This window comes from Harpegnathos saltator, unplaced genomic scaffold (assembly GCF_003227715.2).
Source record: "Harpegnathos saltator strain DR-91 unplaced genomic scaffold, Hsal_v8.6 scaffold240, whole genome shotgun sequence".
In the NCBI taxonomy this organism is placed as follows: Eukaryota; Metazoa; Arthropoda; class Insecta; order Hymenoptera; family Formicidae; genus Harpegnathos; species Harpegnathos saltator.
Window position 1 is genome coordinate 1,025,839 of NW_020230029.1, and position 11,662 is coordinate 1,037,500.

Here is an 11,662-nt window from a genome sequence, read left to right on the forward strand (position 1 = left end):
ATCGCGAGAGACTGATTAATCTTTCTTTTTTTTTTTTTTTTCTTTTAAGTTCCATCTCGATCCGTCTCGATAGAATTTATCGTTGAATCCACTCTCGGTTACATTTGGATTCATCATTACTCGTTGTGCAAGACCTCGTATACAAACGACACCGTTGTTCTATGTTCTGTGCATCGTGCACGTAATCGTTACATCGTAATGACATATAAACGGAAATAAACTGATTAAAATATACGCAAATTCGACGCAAAACTGTTTCGTCTTCCAGATCTCGTCAGTGGTTATTTGGGCGATAGGCACTTGATTGTTCTGTAAATATAACTCCATCCATCTCCATCCTACTCGCTACTTCGTTGTAAAGATCACAATAAGAGTCCAGTTTGCTCATATTTTTCTTTATTCGAGCGTGTGATTAAAAAAAGACCCGATTCTTCTCGCACAAATACAATTTCTCTTAAACCAATATTATTAACATTATTATGAACCTGTCATTTTATGTACTTGGCGTCGCGATGCTGCTGCACCGCTTAATTTATGCACCTCTGATATATATTAACACAAAACTCATTGATATATAATATATATATGTATATGTATAAGCTTATTGTGATTTATTATACTCTTTATTATAATTAACTTAGCATGGGGAGAGTAATAACATTAATGATCTACTTAAGTAATAAAGTAACGATAATACAATTCCACGTTATCCACATAGTTATTCATACGTTCACTATACGACTGAATGATGCAAGCGTGTCTAACTTTCATACGTATTTGTATCTGAATATCGGTCGGAATGATTCGCGTCATGTTCTTTGAAATCAAGCCTGCCAGTCCGTGTATAGATGTCCATACAGAGTAAGCTTAAAAGAACGAAGATAGGCAACACGCACCTTGTGTGTATATTCACTGTGCAGTCTCGCAGATTGACTTCTTCCCACCCATGAGGTTCAAGTGATAATTCAATTACCGTGCCGTTGTATTAAAATAGTTGCAAAAAGTGAGGTAAAATGTGCCATCATGAGAATTTATTCTTAGATGACTATCTAGATACACAAAGGCACGAATGCGCAAACAAACATTGATCCTTGTGGCCCTAGTTTACTGAAATGGTTCCACTCAAGGCATGATCACTCGGTAATTCAACTTCCGCTTGACTTTTCATTGAGAAGACGACGACGATTCTATGTTCTATGTTCGATGAGAAATACACCGCTACTCTTTCGATCTTCTTCTCTCTCTTCTAAGCCTACCCTGCAGTGTAGATTGCAATTTCATATCCCTTTACGTCTTGTTTTTTCAATGCGGATGTACGCATAAAAATACAGTGATTAAATACAAAGCCTCAATCGAGCTCCATTGAGGCAACGCGATAACAAATCACCGATGCAAAAGATCCGGGTTACAAGCTGATCGCTTAATAAGAGGTTGTTTATTGACTAAGAAGTGTCCTTATCTCTTTGTGCATGTGGCATAGGAAATCAACATAGCTGGGACTTCCATCGTTTCCTCTGTCTTCGACCAAGAAGTGGCGTAACACCATTTCTAGTTTCTCACGTTGCCTAACTATCGTTAACTGCCAACGAAACAACGGAAACAAGGTTACATCATATTCTCTGATACAACAATCAATTCATTCATGCGTTACGTTAGTTCAACTCACTCTCATACAACGATGCCTCTCAGCGCGTACACGGTTGATGATATTTATGATCCTGTTGTTCAAGGGAGTATCCAACACTGGCAGTGCAGTACGATCAGTGTCGACTTGAGCTACCGAAGGTACTCCAAAGACATTCTGTACCCATTGAGAAGAAAGAGTCATCCCCAACCACAAGAACATATGAATGCTATTCTCTGCAAATCAAAGGAGAGAGAAGCGCGAAATGCGTTTAAATGATACCAATATAATTAGTTTTTTGTCGGATATTAAGAGATGATGATATTTGTCGTCTCGTTGAACTCACTTACGGCAATCGCGAGACAGTTTGACATTGCGATTATACTCGTCAAAAGTAAAGTATGTTATCGACCAATGTAATTACCAAGGAGATAAGCGCCATCATCTGTGAATTTGTCAATAGAACAACGCAGCATCGGAGGTAAATCCATGTCCTGAGGATCCACGTCGTGCAAAGGAAGCAATCTAGGATAAGTATACACAACGGACGTCATGACAGGCATCGTTGCGACTGCTTGCATGACAAAAGATCTGTCGTCAATAGTCATATCAGCACCTGGGAAAGGGATAAAAATGAAGAAAAATGAAAGGCAAAGATCAAAATTACAGATAAAACCGGCCGTAAGAGAAAATGCCGTGTACAGTGCTGTTATTTACCTCCAGACATCGCATCACTTCTCAATACGCAGTTGATATAAAGCGGAAGTAATTTCATGCATTCCGGTAATATCAACTGCCCGGCGCTTGAAGGTGATGCGCAATGTTTCCGATACGCAGCCAATATGTTTGCGCACCTTGCAATCAAGTTGTCCTTTACCGCTTTCGGAGTAGATTCCAATAATTTGAAAATACCTGAGCACACATCATTATGTGATATTATGTGATCACATATTCATTCCCTTGCAATCGCATGCTAACGACATGCAGTCGCATGCTATCTTACTTTGCTTGGAGAAGAAATTTATGATGGCATCTAAGTCGCACGCGCGATACAGTTCAACCATTTGTGAAGAGGTCTTCAGGCCTAGGTTTATGATTCGCAATCTTCTCACACCACTACAGGAAGTATACAGCAAAGCCACTTGAACGTAGACACCTTCCTCTTCTGCCAGCTTATCATCGTGTTTGATTTCTATTCCAATAGCCTTGAAAAAATGAAATCAAATTAGTGTAGTCATCGAATTAATTAGAATAAAGATAAAACTAACGCTCGAAGAAACTGAGATATAATTTTGTCTTCTACAGCATTGTAGTAGTGAAATTGTTGCGATTACAATGTAATTATACCTTGTCGCAATCTATACTGGCTAATTCCATATCGGTTGTATTGGACATAAAGTAGTGTCCATGGAAATCGGTCGCTCTAACGCCTGTAGACGTACGTACTCGCATAACGGCGTCAAAAGCGATCGGTCTGCTAATATTGTTAATAACATCGGAAATTAATCTTTCACCATCGATATCCGCCTGCAAGATAGAAAAGAAAGATTATATTCTTGTTCTTACCGAGTTAAAAATATCTATTGGAAATCTATCCATTAATTTTTCATATTTATATATATATATATTTCTATTGTTAAAATAACTCACCTGGAAGTAAGTATACTTATAAACCTCTCCACCAGTGAGACGACAAATTTGACCAATCGTTGCTATATCTACATACGAATTGTTAAAGATAAACAGATCCACGCTACAACCACCGCCCACGCATTCCTGACCCAGATTATTATAGACATTGTTTTGCGGTACTACATGAAATAAAAAAAAAAAACGTTTTGATATATTACAGATTGTTTGAATTACTAAATAGCACCGTGTAAATTGCATACCTAACACGGTTTTTTCCTTATCAGTTCCGAGGAATTTACGATCATCACGGTTCTTCAATTTCCCAGGTGCCTCAGCGATTGGTAAAGACGAATGAAACACCAACAATTTGCCAGCACATTCCGACACCTAAAGAGGTAAATGAAATTAACATATAAAAACATTGCTATTAATTGTCAATATTTTAATACTAATATTTTCTGTTAAATATAATTCCTTTTCGATACGAACAATATTCTGTTTATTTTACCTTCAATGCTTCTAAACCAGCTTGTATGACAGGAGCAAGAATTGTTTCCGTTTCTCGAGTATCTGCGAATATCTCAGGAATCTGTGTCATAAGACTGTCGATAACTGTTTCACTCTCCTCGACGTCACATAAAAATCCATCTCGAAGTGGCATAAATACATCTTGAATATCTCCGACGACCATCATTTGTGGTTGAGCAAGACGAGGATTGATGTTGTAGAAATGCACGGTATTGTTATAAGTTATAAAGCCAACTTTCATGTTACTCTTGGTTTGTCCAACATCGACAGGTAGATTTTTTATTATAGACTTCATTTCTGTACACAGTAAATTCACTAACCCAGATTTGACTGTATTATACGACACTTCAATTAAGAACACAATGGCTGGTGATTTCGGAAAAACATTGGCCTGTGCAGAAAAAGAGCATATAGAAGTCAGTATATACAAGTAATTCTAACACCATTCTATCGATATTAGCATGTAAATAATCCTAAATCTTAATTTCCAATTCTTTCCAAGGTACACTTATAATTATTTTGCCAATATATATTTTTTTCAAATGTCAGAAAAGATCGCGTTGAAAGATACGAAATTATTATTAAATTCAATTGTCAATTTTCATTACCCGGCAATAATCCTTTGTGGCTATATATTCGAATGTACCCAACATTAACTCAGGTCTTTCATAACGATCCAAACGTTGACCCGTGTGGTCCAAATGTTGAAAGTAATCACTGGGGACTAAGTACAGAAAATATATAGAGATGCAAATAAAAAATAATTCATATAAAAGAATGTGCAAGTATTATTACCTTCCGTTGTAGCTTTACAAAATATGCACTGAAATCTGCGGCCAGCGTCGATAAATTGCATAAATGGAGACATGTACGCTTTACAACGCACACAACGCACCGGCCCGATCTCACCCATGTCTACAATCGGTGGTTCACATTCTCCTTCTACAATACGAGCCATTGGACTTACCACAAGTCCAAAGGGAACGTTGGTCTACGAAAGATGACGCGGATAATGTAACGAGAAACTATCCAGTTAAAGCTACCCTATTAATTCTAATATATTATACCTGTTTTATAATATCTGCAGTAGTAGGAACAATATACATAGTGGATCTGATGTATCTAGGGGACGCATTTCCTTGATCCTGAGTTACAAAATCTGTTGTCACTAGAGGAGGCACTAGACCTCTCTGATTAGTTATAAACACTCCACCTCTCGTACGTTGATCGTCTTGTATCACTTGAATCTGCGTGCAGATATCAGTTTGACTCAGTTTCAAAATAATGAATGAACAAAGTAACAAATAAGTGAGATTCGTAATAATTATATTCATACTGGACTTGGCATTTGTTCTGGATCAAGTCGTCTAGCTTGTTGTGGTGGAAGTCCTGGTTGATATCCTGCAGTATTGGTAACATTGCTTTGATATGGGCTTCTTTGACTATTATACATGTCCTATATGAAAAATATAGTAATAAATATTTTTGTCTATATAATTAACAGCCCAAATATGGAGAGACAATATTATCATATAATTTTGTACCATTTGATTATGATATCCTGGCTGTTGGTACACAGATTGTGGTTGATAATCCGGTGTGCTTCCAGGTGACATACGATTAATTCCTAAAGGACTGGATAAAGCTTGTCCCGGCAGTGGAGGCGCGGAACTGTATTGCCTTTGACCAGTTTGTGCCAGTCCTGGCCCTGGAGGACCACTATTCGTCATGATCTGACCTGGTATTGGAGGTGCATTTTGCACATACTGCGTTGGTCGAGCCTGAGGAAAACTTAGTCCAGCAGGAGTTGTAACAGACTGTTGTCCAGCAGTCGAGAGTGGAGGAGCAAATTGTCTTGATTCATACTGTGACAAGCCTGGGCCTGTTGGACTTGCGACAGCCTGTGCTGATAATAGTGGTGCAGAATTGTATGGTCCTGCTCCAGATTGTGATAAAATGATATTCGATGAACTGGTCACTTGTGTATGATAACCTACAGGAGGTTGTCCATGTGGTACAGGACCTGATGATAAACGTGGAGACATATGGGGACTAGGTATCATTGGAGGACTTAATATTTGGGAATGAACCATGGTTTGTGCAGGTAATAAGTGAGAATGCATTTGTGAGCCTGATAAATTCTGTTGCCCCATCATTGGAGGTCTCGAGAAGTTTTGTTGATTGCTCATTGGTGGCACAGGTGCAGCATATTGCTGTGTGCCAATTTCTTGAAGATGCTGCATCTGTTACAATAGAATTTATTATAGATATAACTAAGAGTATTACATGCTGAATTATATTAAAATGACAGACATTCCATTTACATAAGATGGTAGAAATGGAGAAAAGTGATTACAGAAAGAGAGGGAGAGAGAGAGAGAGAGAGAGAGAGAGAGAGAGAGAGAGAGAGAGAGAGAGAGAGAGAGAGAGAGAGAGAGAATTCAATATGTTTCAGTAGCTAAGGTTCTGTTAATACATATGACTTTAATGTAATATACACAATATTGTACAAAGAATATAAGTAAAATTCCTACAAAGAATAAAAGTATCTTGCAAAGAATATAAATAAGAAACTTGGAAATACTTGAAAATGAGAGGTAATCTATATACAGAGTAAATTATAATTTTATTTTAACATTGATAAAGGATGATCAATGGGTAAGCACGACTTATGCTCTCGTTTAAATAAAATGTAAAATAGATGAAGACATTGAAAAAATCACTGGCTATGAGATGAAAAGCGTATGTGACGTTTTGAATTCCGAAACGGTGATGTTAGGATAACACTAATAGGAAATTCACACACATTATTATAAAATAGTGTGTACTTACGTTATACCATAAAATATGTATGAATCATAACAGAAATATAATATCGCTAAAAATGTTTACACGAAACGAAGATAACGTACGTCGATGAAACCGTGACTGCTGCCGATGCCACGTAAGGCGGCATTGCGCATGCGTCCAACACACGCTGACAAGACACGTCATGCTATAATTTGGACCGCCGCGCCTGCAAACTGTGAATTCCTACACAGAAAAGTATAAGTATACGATATATAACGAGCTGAAAGGCAATGAAGGCAAATCTTGCGATGCAGATTCGTCAATTTATGGCCCATACCACATCTTTGTCAAAATAAAATACGGCGATTATTATTAAGTTATTGGTACTTGACATATATTAGGTCTATTTCATTTCAGCTGCACTTCCTGGCACTTTCCTCATTTAAAAAGAAACGAACACATATTTGGACGTTGCAAGAAGCAAGAGCGAAAACCTAAGTGCAGAGAGTGTAAATAAAAAGAACAGACCTATTTATACGCTCGCCACGCTTCACGACCGCCCGAAGGTAATCCGCGCTTTCGCCAATGAGTTTCGGAACGCGCGAAAACTACATTTTACGCAACAGTGTCCATATCTAATTCTTTATTTGATGCGACAAATGTTGATAAGTCATGATTCCGTACTATCAAAGGCGAATAGCGGTAACTGCGTTATACAACAAAACACATTACACTAATCAATCTGCGAAATGTCGCTTTTTACGATGTTATTTGTATTCAACGATAAGATTGAATTAGATCTCTCTCTTGAATCTCACTATTTGCACCGACTAAAAGTTTCTAACCAACATTCTTTTCGCTCGTCGACGAGGAAAATGTTCAAGAATAATTTGGAATTTTCGATATATCTATTCGGCTGATATGTAAATCCACACCAGATTGATATCAATATTTATTTTCACGCGTCCAATTCTAAAATCTTCGAGATGGTATAACGGAAAATGGAAGGATAAGAGCTCCAACTTTAATAAGCGCCATTTTTTTTATTGTCTCAACGATATGTCTGCGAGATCGTAAATAATTTAACAGAGGTATATATATATATATATATATATATCAGTAACGACCAGCAGCCAAAAAAGAAATATCAATTTAGATATACTATCAATGTAACATAGTTAACAATTATATCGTGTACAGTTACACGATGTGTCTTCTTACGTCGGTACAAAACGAACGAGTCTTGTGGAAGTCGGAAATGCCGTCATAAGCTTCACGAATTTCTCAAGAATACGTAGATTAAAAAAGAAAAAAAAAGGGGAAATAACAGGCTACTCGCACGCGAATATTAACGAACTATCGAGTACAATTATTTCTAGCGGCCTTACGAACTATAATTACACAGTCACTCTTCGAATATATTACGCACACGCAGAACAGAACTTTACGATTTTTATGTTATTACAGGAGGCACGTGGGAGGCACTTCGTTAATATGTATTATTCGTTAAAATATTAATATTTTTATTTACAATTCTTGTAGAACGGTAGAAAATCGTTTCTCTCTCGTGTCTTCGCTGTTCGTTAAACGTTGGGTCGACTAACTTGTTACAGTTGTGCTTCAATCACAATTACACGAAGACGACGTGTTATCATCACCAGCGCGTCGTTAACACGTCGTGCAAATATAGATTAAATAGACTCCTCGTTTCACGTCGCAGAGCATACGTATCGTCAATTATTTGGTTTCTCATCAGGGTCGCAATTTCGCTAAGCAACTCCCGGTCGCCTCCCCTAATTACAAGGACTAGCCGGCTGACTCGTCGCTCCCGAGGACTGCAGCATAATGGACTGTACAGAGAGCGTGGATGATATAGTGGCCGCCGCCATGCTCTCCGAATGATGATGATGATGGTGATACAGCGCCGAGGCGTAATACTGTTGGTGATGGTGATGCGCCAGATGAGGGTGATGCGGATGCAGGTAACCGCTCGACGTCGTTTGATCGTTGTTGTTGTTGTTGTTGTTGTTGTTGTTGCCGCCGCCGCCGCCGTTGCCGTTGTTGTTGTTGTTGCTACTGTTGCTGCCGGGATTGTCGTTTGGATGATGATTGTGATGATGATGATTATTATTACTGATCGCAGGGCACAGCGGCGAGGTCGGCGAGGACGAGGACGAGGAGGTCTGTATGTTGCAGCTGTTGGCCAGGATATCGTGCACCGTGTGAGGACTCGGCCACTGCAGAGCGTTGTTGGCCGTCGTCTGGTGTCCGCCGCTGGCGTGAATCGCCGGAGGTGGTGACGGCGGCGACAGTTTGCCCGCTGCTACCGACGCTCCAACTAGAAACGCACCGGCATACTAAATAGGTAGGATGAGGCTCTTTTCAGATTCGGATATCGGCGGTTATGTTAGCAGGACGAAACTGAAACGGATACGTCTAACATCCCCTGAGCGCTCTCGTGTTGTTAGAAAACCGAACGGTACAGGTACTTGGCGAGTTGCGACGGCGAAAACGCTCCTCCTCCGCCTCAAGCGTCTCGATACATGCGCGATTATTGTCGCGCGGTGCAAGAGCGAATAGAGCACCTACTGTTCTTCCGGCTGAACAACGTGTATCCCGGATTGACCGTGACATTAAATTTACCGGCAACATTGCGGCACTCGAGTGAGAGTTCTTTGCAGAAAAATTTCCGGAAGAGTCAACTCGAACACAACAACGTTTGTTCTTTGTATAAATTATTTATTTGTCTGCTTACACAGTATTCGTTACAAACGAGTGACATTTTTTGAACATTAGCTCTGGTCTGTTTCTCTATTTTTTTCTTTTTTTCTTTCGTTTCTATGCAATTTGCGATTAACGTAGATGATTTATTCCTCTCTCTCTCTCTCTCTCTCTCTCTCTCTCTCTCTCTCTCTCTCTCTCTCTTTTTTCTCTTTGCCTGTGAATAACACGAATGTTACGTTATATTAATCTGTCGTACAAAAGCGCCGTCCGCGTATCTGAAACAAAAATTGTTATTTTCAGGAGATACAAACGCAGAGGGAGTTCGAAGTTACACCGTATGAACACTCCGTGACGCGCATTTACCTAACGAATAGTCCCATCGCCATCGTCGAATATGGCCCAGCAATGATCCAAAACATATCGCAGTGGTTCGCGTATCGTGAAAGTCAAGCGGAAAAAATGCGATAGTTATGCGTACACTTAGCTTGGGCCTTCACGTTACATCATGCGATGCGCATCCGATCGTGAATGCGTGGCTGATCACGAGGAGAAAGCTCCGTGCAAAGCGTGCATTCACGCCACAACAGATCTGCCAAGTCTAGCGAGTCTCCCGAGACAGATTTCAGCCAAGTATCGTCCGCGCAACAAGACGCACAATTCTACATTCACTCTTAGCCAAGTGCACGCGCACGGAGGGAGGGAAGGACGGATCTTTAAAGCTGATCTCTTCGAGGAAGATGCCCTGTGTGAGAGAAACATTATTCTACACACGTTCTCGATTTACTTGCGCACTTTCGTGGCGTCACTTCTTTCCCGGCTGTACACCGCCAATAACGAAGCAACCTGTACACATGTAAACACAAGAATTATCCTACATCTCATCGATTCCCCGTGGATGAGGGGAACGACGCTGGAAAGAACTCTTGCTCGAGATCTCTATGCGCGGATAGCCGAGCACAGGACGACCGTGATAATCACGTGGATTGTAACAATGGTAACAACTCGGTCGAGTGCGATCAGGGGAGGGAGATCGCATAGAGAGAAAGGAGAGAAACAGCAACTGCGGAAGAGACGCACGCAAACGGCGCTTGGCGACGGCGGCGTGTGACCACCTACCATTCGGCAAGGTGCCCACTCCGGGTGCCCATATACTAACCTGGATGATGATGATGATGGTGATGGTGATGCGTGACGGAAGGCGGCGCCGTCGGATGGTACGGCACCGCCGGCGGATACGGCACCGGACAAATGGCCGCGCCGGCCGCCGCGGCGGCCGCGTACAGATGATGATGATGATGGTGCGCCGGATGATGGTGCGGATGGTGATGCATGGTCGTGGTGGCGCCGACCTTGTTCCGCAGTATTCTCGAGATGCTGGACACCGACGGTACGTTGTACTTGTCGCAAACGCCATCGGACAGCAGCCGGTCCCTGATCTCCCAGGCGAAGATCCCCGGGTCCTTCAGCTTCAGCTGCTTGATGTATTGCACGACTTTCGGCGTGGTGACGCGCGGCTTGCTGCCGCCGATCGCGCCTGGCAAGATGCTACCCGTCTCGTGATAGCGCGCCAGTATCTTACTGACGCAGCCGTGACTAACGCGAAGCTGTCGCGATATGTCGCACGGTCGGATGCCGAGCTGCGCGAGCTCGACTATTCGCAATCGGACGGCGTTGGGGAGCGGCCTGCCGTTCACGAACACGCCGCCCAATTGATTCACCTCCCCGTATTGCTGTTGATGTTGCTGTTGTTGCTGCTGCTGCTGCTGTTGCTGCTGCTGCTGCTGTTGATGCGACTGCTGCGGTTGCGCCCCGATCTCGTTGGCGTTCTCTGCGAAACAATGAATTCACCACTTATTGTAGCCCGTTTCATTCGTCTCCGGTGTGAACGAAGGAGGGTAGTGAGCCTGGGGATCCTAGACTTTAATCCTTCGGTCCTCGCGTGTCATCCGCGAGCCAAGGATGAGAGTAACACTGAAATTCTTTCTCTCTTCCTCTCTCTCTCCCTCCCTCTCTCTCTCTCTCTCTCTCTCTCTCTCTCTCTCTCTCTCTCTCTCTCTCTCTCTCTCTCTCCCTCTCTCTCTCTCTCTCTCTCTCTCTCTCTCTCTGTCCTTTTATTTATTCATATGGTGAAAGTTCTTGATTGAACATTCCCCGTCGCTACATTGCATGGTATTAAATGGGTTCGGATATGTTGCAGATCCAATGATAATAAATAACATACGCGGCTCCTCACGACTCGAGCGGCCGGAACGACTCGATGTGACTTTTGGCAAAATCGCAAACGCTTTCACCGAACGTGAATAAAATGTTTTACGAAGATGAAGTACGCACACGCACGTAAGTATATCCGCGGTGCTTCCACGA

At 41.6% G+C, this 11,662-nt stretch overlaps 2 protein-coding genes across 4 annotated transcripts in view; both read right to left on the minus strand.

Moving 5' to 3' along the window:
* Nucleotides 1-60: 60 nt before the first annotated feature.
* On the minus strand, nucleotides 61-6,762 carry Sec24CD (COPII coat complex component secretory 24CD). Of its 2 annotated transcripts, none has more exons than XM_019842785.2 (15): nucleotides 6,697-6,762; nucleotides 5,329-6,027; nucleotides 5,121-5,240; nucleotides 4,852-5,031; nucleotides 4,580-4,775; nucleotides 4,393-4,508; nucleotides 3,765-4,175; nucleotides 3,517-3,643; nucleotides 3,275-3,435; nucleotides 2,972-3,151; nucleotides 2,628-2,829; nucleotides 2,342-2,536; nucleotides 2,049-2,240; nucleotides 1,667-1,860; nucleotides 61-1,579 (listed from the first exon to the last, which is right to left on the minus strand). In XM_019842785.2, exons 1-15 carry the CDS (start codon nucleotides 6,745-6,747, stop codon nucleotides 1,436-1,438), a joined length of 3,168 nt encoding a protein of 1,055 aa, XP_019698344.2. In that variant the 5' UTR covers nucleotides 6,748-6,762; the 3' UTR covers nucleotides 61-1,435. The 2 variants fall into 2 exon arrangements, with proteins under 2 accessions (XP_019698344.2, XP_011144488.1); XM_011146186.3 differs by having other exon boundaries at nucleotides 1,388-1,579; nucleotides 6,617-6,754.
* A 948-nt stretch (nucleotides 6,763-7,710) lies between these two features.
* LOC105186156 (paired box protein Pax-9) overlaps nucleotides 7,711-11,662 on the minus strand; it is a 16,049-nt gene continuing 12,097 nt past the window's right edge. The window contains exons 2-3 of one of the 2 annotated variants that reach the window (XM_025298849.1): nucleotides 10,455-11,126; nucleotides 7,711-8,912 (exon numbers count right to left, since the gene is read on the minus strand). In XM_025298849.1, coding sequence (XP_025154634.1) covers nucleotides 8,368-8,912; nucleotides 10,455-11,126 — 1,217 coding nt within the window. In that variant the 3' untranslated portion in view covers nucleotides 7,711-8,367. Of the gene's footprint in view, nucleotides 8,913-9,465; nucleotides 9,574-9,661; nucleotides 10,041-10,454; nucleotides 11,127-11,662 lie in introns of those variants that run through there. The other variant, XR_003112911.1, reaches the window with a different exon arrangement.